The following is a 20,313-nucleotide window of genomic DNA, read 5'->3' as shown; positions in this document are numbered from 1 at the left end:
ATCTTCTGCCCAGAAAGAGTAAGGAGACTGCAGAACTGCATTTATATGTCTAGATCAGTGGTTTTCAATCTTTTTCGTTTGCGAGCCCCTAAAAAATGTAGCGCCCTTTGGAAATCTTAGACACAGTCTGCAGACCCCCAGGAGCCCGTGGACCACAGGTTGAAACCACTGGTCTAGGTGGAATGTTGACTCCAGATATTGGTAATCAGAAGGACCTGCACCTGTTATTGGAAAAGCTCTGATTGACATTAGGGGAGTAGGATCTGGACTCAGTTGTATGCATGAACAGTGATTTTGAAACCTATAACTGAAGTGGAGAGCATTTTTATTTTGTGACTTACACTGGCTACCTGGCTGGTTCTTTGAAGAGCCTTTGAGATTTGAAAACTGCACCTTTTTCTACGGAAAGAAAGGTTGAAATAAATCAGGTAGCACAATCTGGGATTTTTTTAATATTTAGTGACACTTGTTAAAATAAAATCACTTTCCCTCAAAATTTCAGAAATGTGGGCACAGCCGTTCTTTGCCTTGGTTCCACTGGAAAAAACTTCATTTCTAAATGAAAATTCAGTAAACATGTTTTATTGTATTGGACAAACTCTGGTTTTGTAAGTTATTTCATCGTGCTCAGAATTGTATAACGGAAGCTAGAGATGGAAAGACTCCATTACTTCACCTAGTCTTTCTTGCCCATGTAGGATTCTCTCTTATGCTATTTTCTAGTTTTGTCCAGTTTAGTTCTAAGAAATTGAGCATCCATCTTTCTTGTGGGTGAGGGAAGGGAAACCACAGAGTTGGCAAGTGTAGAAATAAATTTCTCATGGTTTTCAGAATATAACTGTCCAGAAGCTATGCAGATCTCTTAATCCCTCCCAAGTGGAGTAGTATCCTGTTAACTGAAAGCTTCTGCAATAAGTTGAGCATTTGCTGGTTAGTTCCTGAACCTTGTGAGCAGTAAAGAGGCTTGGGTTTAGTTAACTAAGTTATTGCTAAGGTATTTATCCTCTTGTCTCTGTAACATCAAGACAAACAGATGCTCACCAGGTACCCAAAGTAATTACAGTAGAACCTAGTTTATCAATATGCAACTGGAAATTAGATTGTGTCCCCTCACCTCTTGCATAGTAAAACAAATTCCAAATTAGTTAAAACAAATTCCAAGTCCCCTGATTTTATTTGGATGAACTGGTCGTATTGTACATCAGGTGTCCAGATCCAGTTTGTGATTCGTGGGATGGGCTCCATCTTGGCATCTGCCTCTGGAAGTTGAGTGGGAAGAAATGAAAAATGGTTTGGGAGGGATTCTAAGGGAGCCAGCAGCTTTGTCAAGCCTTTTCCTTCCACTGAAGATTGCCTTTTGCTGTGAGAGTATTGGGGAAACCTGATGCTGGAGTGGAGAATTGCCTATAAAGTGAGAATAAAATGAAATTATCCGTCAGCGTGATGATTTTTCATTGAGATTTTAACTATTTCATAAACTGCAGAAAATTCTCATGTGCTCTGAGTGCAAGGTACATACTAAAGTAGTTGAATTTTTTGTTAAAAATGCACATTCAGATTTTTAATCATGATTTTTACAAATCTCATTGATGTGGGCTTCACTACTCACATCTGAAGCTTTGCCAGCTTGTAGGGATTGTTCTTGCTTTTCGTTTGCCTGGACAGTAGTGGCCCTCATCTTCAAAGTTTGTACCATATCATCCCAACCTACTTATTAAAAGTTAAATACATGCTGTGTCTCCGTTTGTACAGCTAAACCGGGCAATTCTGATGAAGCCCCTGAAAGCTCTTCCCACAAGTCTAGCCTCTCTGCAAAGAAGTGTGACCCAAAGCACAAGGATTGCTTGCTGCGGGAGTTCAGAAAGTTGTGCGCCATGGTTGCCGAGAAGCCCAGCTATAACGTGAAAACGCAAATCATTCAGGACTTCTTGCAAAAAGGAACTGCGGGAGGTATGTGTGACTCCTGCTTGGCATTTTTCTGTGTTGGGAGGGCATCTGAAAATAATGAACAGCAAAGGCCACCCAGCTTTGTCAGAGATGGGGACAAAGGACAGTCAAGTCCATGGGTAAGATGTGATTCACAGAGTTATGCGCTGCACCACTTTTGTGTCTGTTGTGATGTGGGCAGTGCCTACAGTGTGGACTGCCTTGCTCTTGTCTGTTATCTAGATAATAAGTTCAATAAGACTGGGTCCCATGGTGGGATCAGGAGAAATTTTTGTAGCTGGTGCTAAATTTGCAGTATCAGAATTAGCTATGGAGGACCAACTGGGAGGTGCCCTTGAATGTAGAGTAGTATCCCATTGGGCAACACGTGGTGGGCCATGGTTGTGTTGCTGTCTTTTAGAGTTAGTACTTACCTGATGGCCCCTGCGTACATGAATCTAGAGCCTGTCGCTGAGAGCAATGTCTGGTAGTTTCTAATGATGCACCTGCCTTTTTCCAGATGGCTTCCATGGTGACCTCTACCTGACTATTAAGCTGCTATTACCAGGTGTCATTAAAAGTGTTTACAACTTGAACGACAAGCAGATTGTCAAGCTATTCAGCAGGATTTTCAACTGCAGCCAGGAGGAGATGGTCCGAGACCTGGAGCAGGTCAGTAAAGGGATGGAGACTGCATGTTCATTTCATCTCACTCTACAGCCTCTTGATACTGAAACCATGCAAATTTTCCTTCACTTGAAAGGATTATAAGTTTTCAGAGCTGCAGTTGGTGATTCTTTTTCATCATGAAGCTTCCCACAAACTGGACCTTTTATATAATGGTATTGCAACAGAACGCAGGCTAGTGTTGTGCTGCGCATCAGTTAACCCGCAGCATCCAGGACTAAAGGTGTACTAATGCAAAAGTTCTGAACAATACGCTGGTTGCACTTGATGCACTGAAATCTTTGCCACAGCTACCCTAGGGGTTCTTGTTTTGTCTGGCTGATTCCCACTTAACTGATTATTTTGCAAGGATTTACTTTAAAATAAAAGCAAAATTGTAATCCAAACGATGATGATGGGTCCACTTCTGTAGGCTTAGAGTGTATTAGCCTCCAGTGAACTCAGCAAGAGTTCATGGCGCACAAACTCTACAAAATTGGATTCATGGTGAGGAAATTAAAGGCCCCAAATACTGCAGTGGTGGAAAATATGATAACAGCAGGACACAGGGTCTGTGTCTTGCATATACCACTTAAAAAAGAAATGGCTGGGAAGACAATCCCAGTGCTGCATCATTGTTGCCCTTCCTCGCTCTTCGGTTGTGACCCATTCATAGAGGTCTGGCATCAGACTCCCTTTTTCCCCTCCTACTAAAGATCTAGTTATTGACCCATACTTCATCTCCAGTGCCCCATCCTTTTTGCCTTAGTCTCCTGCCAAAGGTTTGATAAACACCCTGGTTTTGTTTGTTTTGGAGACAGGGAGATGTTTCCGAAACGGTGCGCATCTTTTTTGAAGACAGCAAGTCCTGCCCTCCTGCTGCCAAAAGTCTCCTTACCATCCAGGAAGTGGATGAGTTCCTCACTCAACTTTCAAAGCTTTCCAAGGAGGACGACCAGCAAAGTGTGCTGCAGGATATCACTAGCAGGTAGGGTGAGACACGGGTTAAGACTACTCTGAGGCCATAAGCACAAACCAGTGGGTGGTTCTGGTTATTTTTTTAAGGGGATAAGGCTCTGTCTCTTACATTTAGATAACTGGTTTGAATCCAGCCCAGATTGGTAGTCTTTGCACTCTGGCTTTTTGGCAGTCTGTGTGAAATGTCGGTCTCAGTGCAGTTCCTAGTGGATAAGTGTGCACCTTAAAAACTATAACCACAATTGTTACTGACTGAAAAGGCCATACAGACTGAACTTGCTATTCGCATCTATAAAGGGTCCTTCAATGGCAGAGTTAAATCTCATTTGAGTACTGATCAGCGTGGAGAGCATGTTGCTTTTGCTCATGCTGTGTGTAAAGAATTTCAGTCTTGGCTATCAAGTCAGTATCTAGCACCAGCACTAAGCAAAAGGTCAACAGAGAAACTTCAGATCCAACCTGCAGGTAAAGCTGCTGTTCTCAGCCACTGTGAGGGAAGAAACCCTATAGAACCTGGGCATGTGTCTTGCTCAGTCACCATATAAGTGTCAGGTTATGGACCCGTTACCGTATTTTTAATTTACATTAATTTGTTACATTTCAAAATGAAGTTGTTAATGATCTTTCTACAACTTCTGTATATGAAGAAATAGAATTACTGTAGGGGATTAAATTTGAAGGACCCTGCGAAGTTCTTCAAGCCATATGTTTTGGGGCCTGTAAGAGTGTAAAATCTCATACATTTTTGTTCTTTGAGCATCGTAAGGGTTTTGAATTGATCCTTCCGGACTCGAATAATGATAAAAACGTGAGCCAAGATGTTCCAGTGTGGCGAATTGTTTTTAGTGCCTCCATTTTTGGGTACTTAGCTTTTGAGATACCTTAAAGGGGCCTGATTTGCAGTGCCCAGCAACACTTTCTGAATATCAGATGGCTTGAAAGCATCTCACGTTGGACACCCAAAATCACTTTTAAAAATCTGGACCCTGATATTTACTATGCCACACAGACTCGGAGTCACCCATCTGTCTAAAGTCAGGTATTTGATACTTCATTCCGTCCATACTTAATTCATGATTCGGCTGACGTGGATAGGAGTGTTACAGAGCGCAGACGTCCGTGTTTAACCTTTCTGTCAGTGAGACTGAACTGTTGCCGCCATCAATTTTTTTCTCAACTGATGTGTGATAAGAGCTCCACTTCCACCAGCTTCCTGTTTGCTCTTCCTAATGGCTGTGTGTCAAGTGCTTGTTTCTTGGTTTTTGCAAATATGCTCTTATTCTACTGCTACTTATTGCCAAAAGAATGAATTCCTTGGAGTTTGCAGAGAGACCTTCTTGGATTTTTCCATTTTCCCGGATTCTACATGTTCTCAATCTTTTTGGTAACTCTCCTTTAATTTGTATAGGAGTTGGTTTCTTTTGTCCCTCACTGGAAAATATTGAGAGAATCATCCTTTAACTGAGTTAGGAGTAGAGGAAGTCAGTAAAATTTTCAGCTCTGCCATTTACTTGGGTGCCAGGGCCAAGATCTCACTGAGATGACACTAATGCTCAACATCTAGAATAGCAGTTCTCAAACTTTAGCAACCTGAGGACCCCCATTTTGATTTAAAAATTTTCACGGACCCTCAAGCTCCCCACTCAGCCCCAAGCCCTGACCTCACTCCACCCCTTCCCCAGGGCCCCACTCCTGCCCCTCCTCTTCCCTGCCTCTTTCCGCCCCCTCCCCCAAGCACGCCCCGTCCCCACTCCTCCCCCTCCATCCTAGTGCCTCCTGCACACCGGGGAACTGAGGATACTCCAGGGGGTCCATCGGCCCTGCTGATCAACTCCTCCCCCTCCAACCTCTCCCCCTCTCTCCCAGTGCTTCCTGCATGCCACTGAACAGTGTGTTCCCCAGTGTGCAGGAGGCACTGAGAAGGACGGAGAGGAGTAGAGGGAGGGAGGGGGAGGAGTTGATCAGCGGGGCTGGCGGACCCACTAGAATACCCTCACGACTCCAGTTTGAAAAACGCTGGTCTAGAAGGTTGAGACAAAGAAGTCTCTCCTCTGACCTCCTATGCATATAATTTGCAAAGCAGTTTGCAATGATGCTATGTAAAACAGCACTGGATAGCCCTCCCCCGAGAGATGGTTGTATCAGCTAAATAACCCATTGTGCAACAGTGAGAAAAGGGCAAATCCCTGTGTAAAATCCTATGGCATCTTTAATATCTAGACATTTCACACAAGGTCTCTTCTAAAAGCCCCCTCACCACCACATGCAGTAAACTGCATGGAACTTAGTTTGCTGCTGAAGGATGAAAGGTTTTGACCCTGCTGGGATTTGAATGATGAAGTGGGTTTTAGCCCACAAAAGCTTATGCTCAAATAAATGTGTTAGTATCTAAGGTGCCACAAGTCCTCCTCATTCTTTCTATGGTTCTGGAGAGTTTTAGAGCCTTATCTTAAAATTTAGATCACTGGCGAGCCATCTCCTGAGTGCATTTCTTTTGATTACTTGCATAGATTGTTGGGAGCTGAGTGAGTGTTTCAATCAATACCAGACACCCTGATTTCCGTACTGTGACCTGCTGAGTGTGTGGCTTGTAGCTGCTCTAACTTCAGCAGACAGTGGGCATACCTCCTGCCTAGACAGTGGTGATATTGCTGAAATGCAGCTGTGCCATCTGTCTTGTGATTTGCATAACACACATGTAACAGTGAGATCGATTATACACCTTGCTTTCCAGGGAAAGTGATGGGAGCTCCATTTCCTCAGTCATTCAGAGCCGTAAAAAGTACGTTGCAGTGACTGGTGGCATGGCTTTAAGCTGCTCTTCTGCACAGAGGCCCACCTTGTGTTATGTAACTGCTATTGTTACAGCTTATACAGTGTACAGTGACACTGTATAAGCTGAAAACTCTATGGGACTCAAATTTCAGAGGGGGTCCCCATCTTTAACTTTTGCTTCTGTGTAGTCATACTCTCATTCTGCTGCAGTGTTTACCCCATGGTGCTGAGGTTTGGAGCAGATTCCTTTCCCTATTTTCAAGGGAAGGAGTAGGTCAGATGAACATCTTCTGATTGAATCCTCTTTTCATTTTAGGTGCACAGGGAATGACCTGAAATGCATCATCAGGCTAATAAAGCATGATCTGAAAATGAATGCTGGTGCAAAGCATGTGTGAGTTCCACATTTACTGTCTGAGAAGTAAAAACGGTAGCTGGCAGCAACCTCCTTAACTGTCTGTAGAAGGCTTGGCTTGAGAGAGTGACTTTCTTTTTTCCCCCTTAATTGTTTAAAGGTTGGATGCTTTAGATCCTAATGCTTATGAGGCATTCAAAGCCTCCCGCAATCTCCAGAATGTGGTGGAGCGAGTGCTGAGGAACCAGCAGGAGGCTGACAAGTTGCCAGGTCTGAAGCGAACCCTCAGCGTCCAGGCCTCACTGATGACCCCTGTTCAACCCATGCTGGTAATATGGATTTCCTCAGTACCCTACATAGGAGGCAGAGATGAGGATCCTCATACAAACTGTCCTGAGATATCCTGACCTTTAAGAATCAACAGAAGCATAAATGGTTGTGCAAGATTGGGGTGATGGGGTGTGAGGCACTGATATAATACCTGGCTTTAAACTGCTCTTCCATGTACTAAGTGTGTTGTATAAGTGTTGTTGTAGTGATGTCACACAAGCAAAAATCTCTCTGGCTCTCTCCTGTTTGTTCTGGCTTTTCTTTGGGAAGTTTTGTAGAAACTAGTTAAAAGTAATTCCAGTCACTACTTCCACAAGTGAAGTTTTCATGGGATTCTTCTTTCCCGTCTTCTGTAAGGCTGAAGCCTGCAAGTCAATTGAATACGCCATGAAGAAGTGCCCCAATGGGATGTATGCAGAGATCAAATACGATGGGGAGCGAGTCCAGGTCCACAAGAATGGAGATCACTTCAGCTACTTCAGCCGAAGCCTCAAACCTGTCCTCCCTCACAAAGTAAGCAGAGTCCTAAGCTCCCTTTTGTAATTTGCCTTCTGTTTGCTTTTCTCCTCTCCAGGCTTGTGTGATAAACTGTGAATTTCCCAGCAGTTCCTGGAGCCGAGAAGCCCAGTGTCTGTTGCAGACCATTGTGTACCATATTAAATATTCTATGAATTTTAAAGGCTGCATTCAACACTGTGGGCAGAATTCATTGTTAACCTCTTGGGGTATATCTACACTGCACAGTAAGCCTGGGCTCTGACTCAGGTTTGAGCCTAAGCCCTGCTTTCTTCCACACACAAATCAGCCTGACTTGGATCAGCAAGCACTCAGGACGTGGGTCCTTAGGAACCTTCTAGGGGGTTGGGTCACAGCCTGAGTCCTTGGGTGCAAGCCCTGTGATTTTTGCAGTTTGGATACAGCTCAAGCTGCACATCCCAGTCAAAAGGTCTGCATAGTGCAGTATGGATGTGTGAGACCTGAGTCCGGGCCAGAAGGGACCGTTGGGATCATCTAGTCTGTCCTTCTATACAACACAGGCCAGAGAACTCCCCCAAAATAATTCCTAAAGCAGATCTTTCAGAAAAATATCTCATGTAGATTTAAAAATTGTCTGATGGAGAATCCACCACTATCCTCAGTAAATTGTTCCAATGATTAATTACTCTCATCATTCTAAATTCATGCCGTATTTCTAGTCTGAATTTGTCTAGCTTCAATTTCCAGCCATTGGATCATGCTATACCTTTCTCTGCTAGATTGAAGAGCACGATATTAAATATTTGTTCCCTGTGTAGATACTTGTAGGTTGTGATCAAGTCACCCCTTAACCCTCGTTATGATAAATATATTGAGCTCTTTGAGTCTATCACTATAAAGTGTGTTTTCTAATCCTGTAATTTGTGGGAAATGCCCAGGAGCTTCTGGGAACTGAGGGTTGAGGGTCATTTTGACACCACCTGTTCAGTGGTTGATTCAAAGACACCGTGCGTGAAAGCAGGTGAATGATGCTGGGCACTTGGTAAGATTTCCATTAGGAGGAGTATTTATGGCATGCGAGAGAACTGATTCTTACTGTGAGGCATGTGGAGAGGCTCAGACTTGTTGTACCTTGTTCTGAAAGTCTGAGTCTGAACTCACTCTCCATCTTCTAGAATTCATGTCCTATATACAAACCTGCTTCCTACCTCTCCTTTCCATGTTTCTCCATAACTCCCTCTCCCGGCCCGGGAAAGTCTGCGGGAATATGGTTGTGCCCCTCCTTTGTACCTACCCCAGTCTCTTGCCTACACCTCTCATTGTCAGGGATGCTTTGGCTGCCACCATGGCGTGGGTTAGTTGCAGTAGGATGTGGTGGGGTTTGTGAATGGCATTGTGTTTAATACTACAGCCTTATCTGCTAAGTTGAAAGGGGGAACTTGCTCCTCCTGCAGGTTACTGCCGGTGTGTTCCCATGTGTTTAAAGGTCTGGTTCAGTTAGCTGTGGCTTCTGTATCTCTCCAGTGTACGATCGCTTGCTGCTGGGGTAATGAGAAGCTGTCCAGCCCAAGCACATTGCATTCTGAGTGGGAAACATTGTGTGTATTGCTGTTTGCTTTCCTCCCAGGACTTCATGAAGGGTGGGGGGCCCCCATCTTTGCGAAAGGAGTGAGACAGACCCCTAGGCAGACTTAGAGAGTGTAAGGAAAGTAAGTCATTGCTATGTGCCTTTTCAGGTAGCCCATTTTAAGGACTTCATCCCCCAGGCTTTCCCTGGTGGACATAGTATGATCCTGGATGCGGAAGTTCTTCTGATTGACAACAAAGCAGGCAAACCGCTACCCTTCGGGACCCTTGGAGTGCATAAGGTACCAAAGTGGGCACTTGCCATGTGTTGCTGCTGCGGTCTGAAGGTTAAAGCTGGTGGTTTAGACGTGATTAGTCTGTCACCTTAAACATTTTTATCATGCAGTTCATTATCACTTAGGGCCATTCACCTGTCCAGTGCTGAACAGAACATTAGAGGAAGATCTGGCCCAAGGATGTGATAGTGTAAATTAGAAGTTTCAGCTGAGACATAGTGCACCAGATTATCAGAAGATCATCTGATCAAATGGTGGTCGAGATGTTTGGGAAACTTCAACCCAGGATGGATATTAAAAAAAGGAAAAAAAAATTTTTCAGGGACAAATCAGTCACTTACAGGCTTCTCTGCCATTGAGTATTCAGGATTGCTTGCAACATTCTTTAGTAGGTGGAAAAAGACAAAATGATACTGACATGAGCTTTAGGTCCACATCAGTATGATTTTAAAGTTCAGACCTATGTTAAACTGAGGTGAGGATCAGGGCCATAAACTGAAAATTAAATTGGAATTGTTTTACTGATTTCTGAGGAGCTGCTTATCTGAAATCAATGGAAGGTTAGTTTGGGTTTTCCCCATAGCAGTAACTCCTTATACTTGGGTTGCTTTAAGCCATTAATATCATGTAGCTTTTACTACCAGGTCACTTGGGAATTATTAACATGTTTTATTTTCCTATTTTATGTGTAAAGAGACACTGTAAATTTAAATCAGGCTTTGTAAGAATGTTTATGGCTGTTACAAAATACAATTTTAGCATGAAAGATCAAAGAGGGGAAAATATTTTTCTGTTTAGTGTTTTGTACGCTTGAGAGCACTTTGCATATAGTCACATTTCTCCTGTGTTCCTGCTTGCATAATAGAGTTTGATGCTCAAACAGATTGATTTCTTTGATCTTAATTGTTTTGCAGAAAGCTGCTTTCCAGGATGCCAATGTCTGCTTGTTTGTGTTTGACTGCATCTATTTCAATAACACCAGCCTGATGGACAGGTGAGTTTGACAGACAGCTTCACTGAAGTTCAGGATGGAGAAATAGGTTTAGGGCAACATTTTCTAAAGCACCTAAGTTCCATTTTTAAAACTGACTTAAGCATTTGGGAGCCTAAGTCACACTGAAAGACAATGGGATTTAGGCTCTTAAGTACCTAAGTACCTTTTGAAAATGGGACTTGAGCTTTTAAGTGGGGCACTTTTGAAAATATCAACCCTAGTCTGAAGATAGGTCTGCACATTTTCCTCCCCAAAATTCTGGCTGACATACTGGCAAATGGAATGTAGGACACCGATTTCCAGCCAGAATTTTAGGAAGGAAATAAAACATTCTAAATTTTAAGTATTGCTTATAATGTGATCAGTGTTTGAGAGCAAAAGAGTAGAAGCCAGGACTCCTTGGTTCTGTTCAGAACTCTGCCACTAACTACTCCTGTTGTGAGCTTTGGCAGGTCACTCCCGTGTGCCACAGTTCATTTGTATAATGTATACAGAATATATTATGTGTAATGAAGACTGCCTAATTCACAGAGGGGTTGTGAGGCTTGCTCAGTATTGGCAAAGCACTTTGAGCTCCTTGCGTTATCAGTGCTACAAGTGCAAGTTGTTAAAAATGGAACTTTCTACTTCTCTGTGTAGAAATAAACGTAGGAAGGCATTTGCCAAGTTCTGTTTAAATGTTCGTGTGACTAGTACTTAGTGTCTATGGGGATCTTTTGCTTCTCCTTGGTTGATGTGTGTGTACTGTGTTCCTTAGGCCCCTGCGTGAGCGTCGAAAGTTTCTCCATGATAACATGGTGGAAATCCCCAACCGGATACTCTTCTCTGAGATGAAGCATGTCACGGTGAGTTCAGTTTCAACTAGCAAAAAGGTATCTTAAATAGTAATCTCTCTGGCCTATGACCTAGGCACTTTGCTGCCCCATGATTCATGGAGCAGCAGTATAGTTCTGCAATTGTCGTGATTTTTATCCTGGTGATTGTCCTCATGGATTCCGCTTCTGGTGTGCTCAGATTCTTTTGGCCTTCAGTGGCTAGGGCTGCACCTGCACCCTACATGCCCTCACATTCTCCTGCTTGAGGGCATAAAGGTTGGAGTGGGCTCATCATTTCTTTAACTTCTTACTATCTGTGGCAGCAATATGGAACCTTTGTAGTGTCTGCTTACTCTGTACACTGTGCAATTTTTCGTAGGCTAGTTAATAGTATAGTTAGAAAAGCTCCTGCAAGAACATAGGGAGCAGCTGAAATCCATTGTGAGTAAGGGATCTTTAGTAGTCCAAACATCGTTACTGGCTGCATTAGATGCTTCAGATACAGCAGCTCGGTCAGTGTCTCCTTCCATCAACATGAGTGGTGCTTCATGGCTCTAATCTTTGGAAATACTGAAAGAGAGGGGTCCAAATGACGATTGGGGACCTTCCATTTGAAGGTTGTGATCTGTTCAATGGATTTACTGATGAATCCCTGCATGCTTTGAAAGATTCAAGAGCCACTCACTGGGCATTTGCACACCAGCTCCTAGGAGGAAGCAGTGACCTTCTGCTTATTGCTACAAGCCATAAAGGACATTGGAGCCACTGAGGGACAAACGGGTTCCAGCACAGGAGGCCCTGTGCCTCTTTTTCCCCAACTGCACACCCTGTGTCTACCTCACAGCAAGTTGGTCACCATCGTTGAGAGCCAATCGGAACCATTCCAAGATTTATGCCCCATTTTTTCTCCCCCTTTGGCAACCGTCTTTTTTATTTTTGGGAGACCTGGACTCGGATTAATGGTTCTTAGAAATTATAACAAGGGATATTCCATCCCATTTCAGTTGCTTCCTTCCCACCTCATTCCCTGTCGCAACTGTTAAAAAAGTGGATTTCCTTCGAAATCTTGGAGCAGTGGAAGGAGGTGCATTTGGAACTCAGAGGGAAGAGGTTTTACTGATGTTTTCTAATCCCCAAGAAGAAGGGAAGCTAGCACCTGATTCTAGATTTGAGATGTCTCAACAGGTGGAGGTCCGTCCATGCTTTCACACAGCACTATCTGTACCTTAGCTGAGGCATCAAGGTCTGATGCCTGTTTTGGTAGAGTTGTCCTGCTGTCATTATTTAAATAGGACTCCTAATATCAACCTCCTGAATGAGATTACTGCCTTGTAGTCACCAGAAGTGGAATCCATATGGACAATCACTTGACAAAAGAACAGTTACTTACCTCAGTGACTCTGTAGTCCACATGGATTCCACAACCAGCCTTCCTCCTCTTCCCCTACAACAGAGTCTTATATCATCTGGATGCTGTATGGTGAAGGAACTGAGGGACAGTTGGGTCTGCTCCACCGTCTTATACCCGTAGGTGAGGAGCACGAGGATGTCAAAGACTTAGGTAAAGCCCCAAAAGACACTGCCAGCCAAAAGAATCTGCTCTCGCATGTGTGGAGTCGTGTGCACCAGAATTGGAATCCATTTGGATGACGCATCTAGAATAACCACATTTACTGTAAGGTCAATGACAGTTCTTTGTGTTTAGAGATATTGGTGGCAGTCATCATTGCATGCACAGACTGACAATAGAGAAAAGCAAAAGTGGGACTGTTCTCTCTGAAAATCACCTGCTGAAACCAGCTTCTTCATTTCCCTTGCAGTCACTTCGTATTCTTTATGCATTTCTGCTCCTGCCTGAGAGCTGTAACGGTCGGCACAGGAATGTCCATGAACATAGCCCCATCTGGTAGGGTAATCTTAACACAACCGTTTCCTTTCTCTTCCAGAAAGCTTCAGATCTGGCAGATATGATCAATCGAGTCATCCGTGAGGGGCTGGAAGGACTGGTGCTGAAAGATATAAAGGCAAGTCTGCTTATGGTCATGGTCTTTCCTTGCTTAGACTTTCTCTGGAATCTTGGAGTAACAATTTCTCAGGATAAGATTTCACTATATGTAATGTTAAATTGTTTTAATCTAATCTTACCTTGAACTCTACTCTTAAGTGGATAAAAGCCTTTGAACTATGCCGAGAATGTCTTACAGTCGATTTCATTTGAGCTCCAGAGTACTGTCACTGCTTCTTACCTAAACCACTTCTCACTTCCTTCCCCACTCGCATATTGTTTTCCTGCCATCTGGTCTCCTGGTTTTCTAAATGCATTTGATGTCCCTGCAGCAGGGCTGTATTGCACTCATGTGCCTGTAGCAGTGTAGCCCAGTGGCTAGGGCACTGAACTGGGAGTCAGGAAACATGGGTTCTAGTTGTGGCTCTGTGACGATAGGCATGTCACTACATTTCCCCGTGCCTCAGTTTCCCCCTTTGTAAAACGTGGATGATGATACTTTAATCCCCTTTGAAAGTGATTTGAGACCTATGGATGAAAACACTACGTGTCACTTATTTATTATTAGCTTGTGTTTGAAGTGTCATGTCATGCTGGATTTTGGTAGGTGCTGGTTTCATGAACACTGGAAGCCTTAGTCTAAACCTTTCCTTGTGAACTGGAGTATCAAAGTGCTCTAGTACAATGTTTCTCAACCTTTTGGATACCAGGGACTGACTTGCTGCATTCCTAAATTGTGTCAGGGAGATCTCAGGGACCAGCCCAGTCCAAAGACCAGTCGTGGAAACACAGCTCAAGTACAGTGTGGCCAAATAGAAGTCCTGGGCCACTTTTTTTAAATGGTTCCCCACGGAAATCTGAATAGGCTCCTTTCTGATTCAGCGTTCTTGCTTGTTTGCAGAGTACGTACGAGCCTGGTAAACGTCACTGGCTAAAAGTGAAAAAGGACTATCTGAATGAAGGTGCCATGGCTGACACAGCAGACTTGGTGGTTCTGGGAGCTTTCTATGGACAAGGCAGTAAAGGTGTGTCTCCTTGAACTAACATGAGTCGATAACTTGCCTGTGCTTCAGGAGGGAGAAAAATCTCTGGCTCGTTGGTTTCCAGGCTACTGTGCTCTTACTTGGCTAAGATTTGGCTGTACCAGCTATTGCCTGCCACTTCCTCTGTGCGGGTGGGTGTACTGTAACCCATAATACAGCTAGCAGCCCGGCTCCATTGTGGGCTAGAGTGCGCTGAGCCGAATGAGTTGGCAGCTGGCGCACTGTGGCCCAATGTACAGATGCTCATTGTTAAGCTTTGTGGGTTGGGGTTTGCCTGGCTGGAATCCCAGTCACAAGCCTAAAGTCCCAAGGATCACAGGGACTGGGACCCACTGTTCAGCTTGATGGCGCTTTGTGTGCCGTGAAGTGGTGGGCTCCTCCTGGCACTCCGATGCTGAAACCCCTGCTCCCTGTTCCAGGTGGGATGATGTCCATTTTCCTCATGGGCTGCTATGACCCCAAGAGCCAGAAATGGTGCACGGTGACAAAGTGCGCGGGTGGGCACGATGATGCCACCCTGGCTCGCCTGCAGAAGGAGCTGGACATGGTGAAGATCAGCAAGGTGAGGGGGGCTCTGGCATGTGCCTGGGTGGGCACATCTTATATTTGGATCTAAGCTCAGCATGGGAGGCTACTCGCCATTCGATTCCCATTTAGGCTATTAGACATTCTGATGAGCAGCAGCAAATGGCAGTTGGTGTGGTTTGGTGTGCTTTACCTCACTAGCCGCTAGAGGGGAGCGTTACTTCAGAAACGCCAAGGCCTGACTTTCAAACGCAAGTGCCTTTGGCACCGAAATCCAATATCTCAGGCCACTTTAAGTCTCATCTAGGTGTAGAAAGTTTGCAGATACTGGGCTTGGAGCATTTACCTCGTATTTTAGAAGGTTGAGAATTCATTTTGCCTGGCAAATCTGTGTAGACTAAAATCTGTTTATAGCGAGTTAAACTGTTCGGGGAAACACTTAATTTTACCTGGCTATGATTTGGTTCACATGGGATGAACATACAGATGGAAGCCAATTCTCCCAAATCAGGAGAGGGGTTGCTGCAGATCTAAAGGATACACTGCCTCCCAGTACCTGCTTACCTGGGGCATGAGGGAGTACCTTGGGCTCTTAGTGATAGAGATCCCTTGTGTGGAGATGCAGTGAGCTGTTGCTAATCTACCAGGTGCTAGTGTTTAGTGATGATGATGTCATATTCAGGCCTGTATATTTGCCTGAGATAGAATTTTGGGTCTTGTGTGCCCATTTGATTTTTGATATTTTTATATTCTTACTAATGTGTAAACAAAGACACTTACATCTGCCCACAGGCAGATTAGGGGAGAACAAGAGAGAGAGCTAAAGTGTTGCTGGGCAGAATGGGAGTGTAATATACGAACGCACACTTGAAGGACAGTCCTGCCTCAAACTCCTCTCTTGAGATAAGGTCAAGCAACCAGTCAGGAGGGGCAAGGAGGGTGGGGGGGAAGGTATAAGAAACACTAAAAGGCCAAAGAAATGCCTTTCTCTGACCGAAGCACAACCTCACTCCTTATCCTTCCCATGGGATACAAAAGAAGTGGTGCCGAAGCCCCAAGACCCTTCAAAACCGAACATGACCATAAATTGTAAGGGGTGGGACCTTTATAATTATGCCTGCTAGGGAAGGGGAAAGGGGGGACACTGGGATAAAGGCTCTGCCGGCGTGCAGTGCTATGGATATGCTTGCCTGATTAACCCCAATAAACATCGCATTGTCTGCACTTTGGACTTCTGGTCTTCTGCTGTCTGTCTGCGTGACAAGAACCAGGGTAAGGGCTAACGTCCCTTCAACACATATTTGCTGTCGGAGCAGGTTCGTATTTTAACAGGCATGTTGTTGTAATAATCACCCTTCCTATGTTTGATCCTGTCCTCTTGGACTTCTAGGATCCCAGTAAAATTCCAAGCTGGCTGAAAATTAACAAGATCTATTATCCAGACTTCATTGTTCCAGACCCAAAGGCAAGTGCTTCCATGGACAGATCATGCTTTCCAGGGGTGGCATGCGGCAGTGCACTAATCTCTTAGTAACGGTGGAGGTTTTCTATGCTACAGAGTAGTTTCTGTGGTGGGGTGGAGAGGAAGCACAAGTTCTTAATGTTGCATTTGCAGCCTTTCTTGGGAAAAATATTCCGGTGCATCAAACCTCATCTAAGATTAAAATATTTTAAAATTGAGGTTTCCAGCCCAAGCTGCTGTTAAGAGAGGAATTGACAAAAACCTTTAGATCAGTGGTTTTCAAACTGTAGGTCGAGACCCAGTGCTGGGTCGCGGAATGTCAGGCACTGGGTCGCTCTGGTCAGCACCGCTGAGCAGGCCATTAAAAGTCCCGTTGGCGGTGCTGCCCGGCTAAGGCAGGCTAGTCCCTACCTGTTCTGACAGCACACTATGCCCCGGAAGCAGCCAGCAGCAGGTCCGGCTCCTAGGCGGGGGGCCATGGGGCTCCGTGCACTGCCCCTGCCCTGAGCACCAGCTCTGCATTCCCATTGGCCAGTTCCCAGCCAATGGGAGCTGGGGGGGGGGGGGACAAGTGCCTGTGGGCAGGAGCTGCGTGGAGCCACTTGCGCACCTCCGCCTACGAGCCAGACCTGCTGCTGGCCGCTCCTGGGGCGCAGCAGAGTCTGCACTGCCAGAACAGGCAGGAAGCCTGCCTTAGTACCACCCCTGTGCCCCAATCCCCTGCCCCAGCCCTCACTCCCCCCAAGCCCAGAGCCCCCTCCTGCACCCCAAACCCCTCAACCCCAGCCCCACCCTAGAGCCTGCACCCCCAGCCCAGAGCCCTGACCCCCTCCCATACCCTAATCCCCTGCCCCAGCCCAGAGCCCCCTCCCGCACCCTGAACCTCTCATTCCCAGCCCCACCCTGCAGCCCTCACCCCCACACCCCATCCTCTGACCCAGCCCAGAGTCTCTCCCACACCCGAAACCCCTCTGCCCCAGCTCCGTTGTGTCGTGGGCATCAAGAGTTTTCTTCAACTGGGTCCCCAGGAAAAAAGTTTGAAAACCACTGCTTTAGAGGACTCGCTTACTTCTGGAAAAATCCTGTTTCTCTGAAACCCCTGATCTTAGCAAACTCACTTTTCCCAACAAATCCATCCTGGCGAGGGACCTCACATGAACTCTCAGGCAGAAAGGAGCTTCACAAAGTTAAAGGGCTGGTGAAAATTGAATTGCAACCTTAAATATGAAGTTGCTACTGTCACTCCATAATTTTGCAGACAGCTTCGGTGCCATGCATATCTGTTACATTTATTATCTCAAAGTTGACACACACACGTAAACCCAGTCTGTGATGCTTCTGGTCATATAACTGAAAACACAATAGAGTTACTAGATATGGCTGCCTGTAGGTGTTTGGTAGAAGATCTAATGGCAACACTCAATGAATTAACTTGTGTGTATTTAGCTCAGTTTGGCCTGATCTCTTGTAGTGAGGGGGGGAGGGCTCAGACATGCATTCAGTTAGTAGATGAGAGGGAGGATTACAAAGGAAAATAATGTAGGGCTTCCTTGCTGATGGATCTCCAATATTTTCGGTCTAGAAAGCCCCGGTGTGGGAGATCACAGGTGCTGAGTTCTCTAAAGCAGAAGCCCACACTGCAGATGGGATCTCCATCCGCTTCCCTCGCTGCACCCGGATCCGAGATGACAAAGACTGGAAGACGGCCACCAACCTCCCTCAGCTCAAGGTGAGACTTGTAATATATTCCCAGGTGCAGCATAGTAAGGACATCAATCCAAAGGGAACCCCCTTCATAGAGTTGCAGGCAAATTCAGATTGCATTGTGTGTACAAAGACATTTGCTGGAAGTGGTGTTCATGGTGGTAGACTGCATTTTTGCACTGCTTCTGGGATTGGTTTGGTTATTTAGATTGTAAGCTCTACGGGACAGGGACCATGTGCTTCTGTTTGTACAATGCCTAGCACCGTGGAGCCCTGTTCTTGGTTGGCTTAGGCACTACCAATAAACCTGATTAATAATAATACTGGACAGCAATAGGCTTTCCTGAGCTTTCGGATACGAGTTACTAGAGCATTTGTGTACCGTTGGGAAATATTTGGCAACAAGTTGCATTAGCTCTTGTAACAGCCATGATCATGGAGGAAGACTTTTTTCTGGAAAGGGGTAACCTCCAACCCCTGAGTTCTGCCAGTCTTACCACATTCAACCAATGCCCAATAAAGGATGGGGAGACATCTGGGAATTGACTGTAAGGGGGGGCGATCATTGCCAGTCTGACCTTGCTGTCAGACTATCTGCCAAGAGCCTTGAGCCACAAGCTGACTGCGTCTTTGTACTTGTCACTTCCTTGACTGATGGAAATGGGTTCTTGGTTGCCTTCACTAGTCATCCATTGGTCAGCTCTGTTCTCAGCCTCACCATTGTCGTTCGGTGTTTAATCATGACCCTTTATGTTCTCCTAGTGTCTTGTGTGGAGCAGCTGCTAGGAATTTAGGAGAGGGTGGAGGATGTGGAGCAGGTGCTGGAGAGCGGATCCCAAGGGGGTGCCTGGTTTATCACTTGTGTCTCGTGTCTCTGGGCATTTCATGTCTGATGTCAGGGAATTCCACTGTGGCTAACGGGCAGTATTTGTTTCCTTGCGGGGCAGGAGCTATACCAGCTCTCCAAGGAGAAGTCCGATTTCAATATCGTAGCAGAGGAGGAGGGGTCCACAGCCAGCAGCAGTGGCGAGAATGAGGGAAATTCTAGGTCTTCCACACCCCACAAAATTGCTAAGACACCCCCAAGCAAGTCACCTGCAAAAGCCAAGAAGCCAGAAGGTAAGAGTGCCCTCCACAGAGTCTAAGGGCCTCTGGGGATTTGGGTTTGGTGGCTGGGCTTTCGTTTGCCTTCAGCTAACACTGGTGTATATGTTGCAGCACCATGTACCTAACGTTCGTATCAGTTGCACTGTGCAAAGGTGTGAGCGCCTGCGGTTTGGGCGTGGCAATTCACAGTGTAAAGTGAGTGGCTGTGGCTCTGAGGCCCACTGGGAGTGAGAAGAGGTGGAAGCCAGGCTGATGTGGTCCTACAGCCCAGTATTGAGACACACTGGTCAATAATAAAAGCACTCCCAGATACAGTGGTTAGAGCAGGGAACTTATTCTGCTCTCTCCCTCTGCGCATCCAAACCTGCTTTAAAACACACCTGTCTCTGCAAAATGCACTAACCCAGGCCATTCCTGTTGCCAGGCAGCAAAGCAGTTGTTAGATCTCCGGCAAAGAAGGCGGAGGAAAAGCGAGGGGAGAAACGGAAAGCAGCTGAGCCGGACGACAACAGAAAGAAGGTATGGACGGCTGGGTGGGGCTGGCTTCAGAGCAGTGCGGGAGCTGCGGGGCAGTTAAGAGACAGGGAAAACATTAAACGCATTAGTGTTTCAGAACAAATCTGAAGCAGAGGCCATGTGCTGTGCAGGGGGCAGCTAGGCTGCTAAGGTGTCTGCCATACTGGAGTCTATGGGCCTGATGTAACCTTCCCCTGAACCTTGGGTAGCAGTAGTATTCTCAGGTGAGCAGTAAAGCAGCTGTTCCCAGCAGGTCAAATTCAGCATGGCCCAGCAGCAAGCAATAGCCAGCCATGCCCTGGGGAAAAGGGCTAAGGGTTGGCCTGGAGCATGCCACTGCCAAGTGGGGGCGCCGCCATCATCGGTTCACTTCCAGCTTTGCCGCCTTGCGTCCAGCCCAAGGAGCTGTGGAGACCCAGAGCCCCACCTCAGGGAGACTGGGCTCCAGAGCTGCCCCCTGTGCAGTTGATCCAGAGATTGGGAGGGAAAGGAGGCACGTCCTCTAACTCAGCATTGCGGGGTCTGCTCGCTCTTCGCACAGTACAGTGGGCTCACCAGGGAGCAGCAGAGTGGAGTCCGTTGCTTTGGGGGACATTCCCTGGCATGGCAGCAGCCGGCTGTCTGGAAAACAAGGGTGGCTATGCTGCAGTTCGTGAGGCCTGGCATGTGCAGGTGGGTGCTTTAAGCCTCCCTGCCTCAATCTGAGCATCAGGCTGCCCTTGGCTACTGCACCCAGTGGAGGAAGATCTGCCAGAACCGTACCCAATCTCTGG

General features: G+C 46.0%; 1 protein-coding gene and 1 long non-coding RNA gene across 4 annotated transcripts in view; one reads left to right on the top strand and one right to left on the bottom strand.

The window, feature by feature from the left end:
* The window catches only part of LIG3 (DNA ligase 3), a 28,196-nt gene that overhangs the window by 3,735 nt on the left and 4,148 nt on the right, over positions 1–20,313 (top strand). For all 3 annotated transcript variants that reach the window (XR_005222681.2, XM_037880764.2, XM_037880765.2), the window contains exons 4-19: positions 1,753–1,950; positions 2,447–2,598; positions 3,414–3,580; positions 6,662–6,739; positions 6,861–7,029; positions 7,388–7,543; positions 9,244–9,375; positions 10,284–10,363; positions 11,121–11,208; positions 13,125–13,202; positions 14,085–14,208; positions 14,646–14,788; positions 16,142–16,216; positions 17,796–17,942; positions 18,865–19,036; positions 19,449–19,543. Coding sequence is in view for 2 of the 3 variants with exons in the window: in XM_037880764.2 (XP_037736692.1) it covers positions 1,753–1,950; positions 2,447–2,598; positions 3,414–3,580; positions 6,662–6,739; positions 6,861–7,029; positions 7,388–7,543; positions 9,244–9,375; positions 10,284–10,363; positions 11,121–11,208; positions 13,125–13,202; positions 14,085–14,208; positions 14,646–14,788; positions 16,142–16,216; positions 17,796–17,942; positions 18,865–19,036; positions 19,449–19,543 (2,054 nt within the window). In the remaining variant the exon portion in view is untranslated. The remainder of the gene's footprint in view (positions 1–1,752; positions 1,951–2,446; positions 2,599–3,413; positions 3,581–6,661; positions 6,740–6,860; positions 7,030–7,387; positions 7,544–9,243; positions 9,376–10,283; positions 10,364–11,120; positions 11,209–13,124; positions 13,203–14,084; positions 14,209–14,645; positions 14,789–16,141; positions 16,217–17,795; positions 17,943–18,864; positions 19,037–19,448; positions 19,544–20,313) is intronic.
* Positions 499–13,254, bottom strand: LOC122463224. Its single transcript, XR_006286391.1, has 3 exons — positions 12,966–13,254; positions 12,569–12,833; positions 499–1,404 (listed from the first exon to the last, which is right to left on the bottom strand). It is a non-coding gene; the product is annotated as an uncharacterized LOC122463224 (long non-coding RNA).

This window comes from Chelonia mydas, chromosome 17 (assembly GCF_015237465.2).
Source record: "Chelonia mydas isolate rCheMyd1 chromosome 17, rCheMyd1.pri.v2, whole genome shotgun sequence".
Taxonomy (NCBI): Eukaryota; Metazoa; Chordata; order Testudines; family Cheloniidae; genus Chelonia; species Chelonia mydas.
This window is presented reverse-complemented; position numbering and strand designations above follow the sequence as displayed.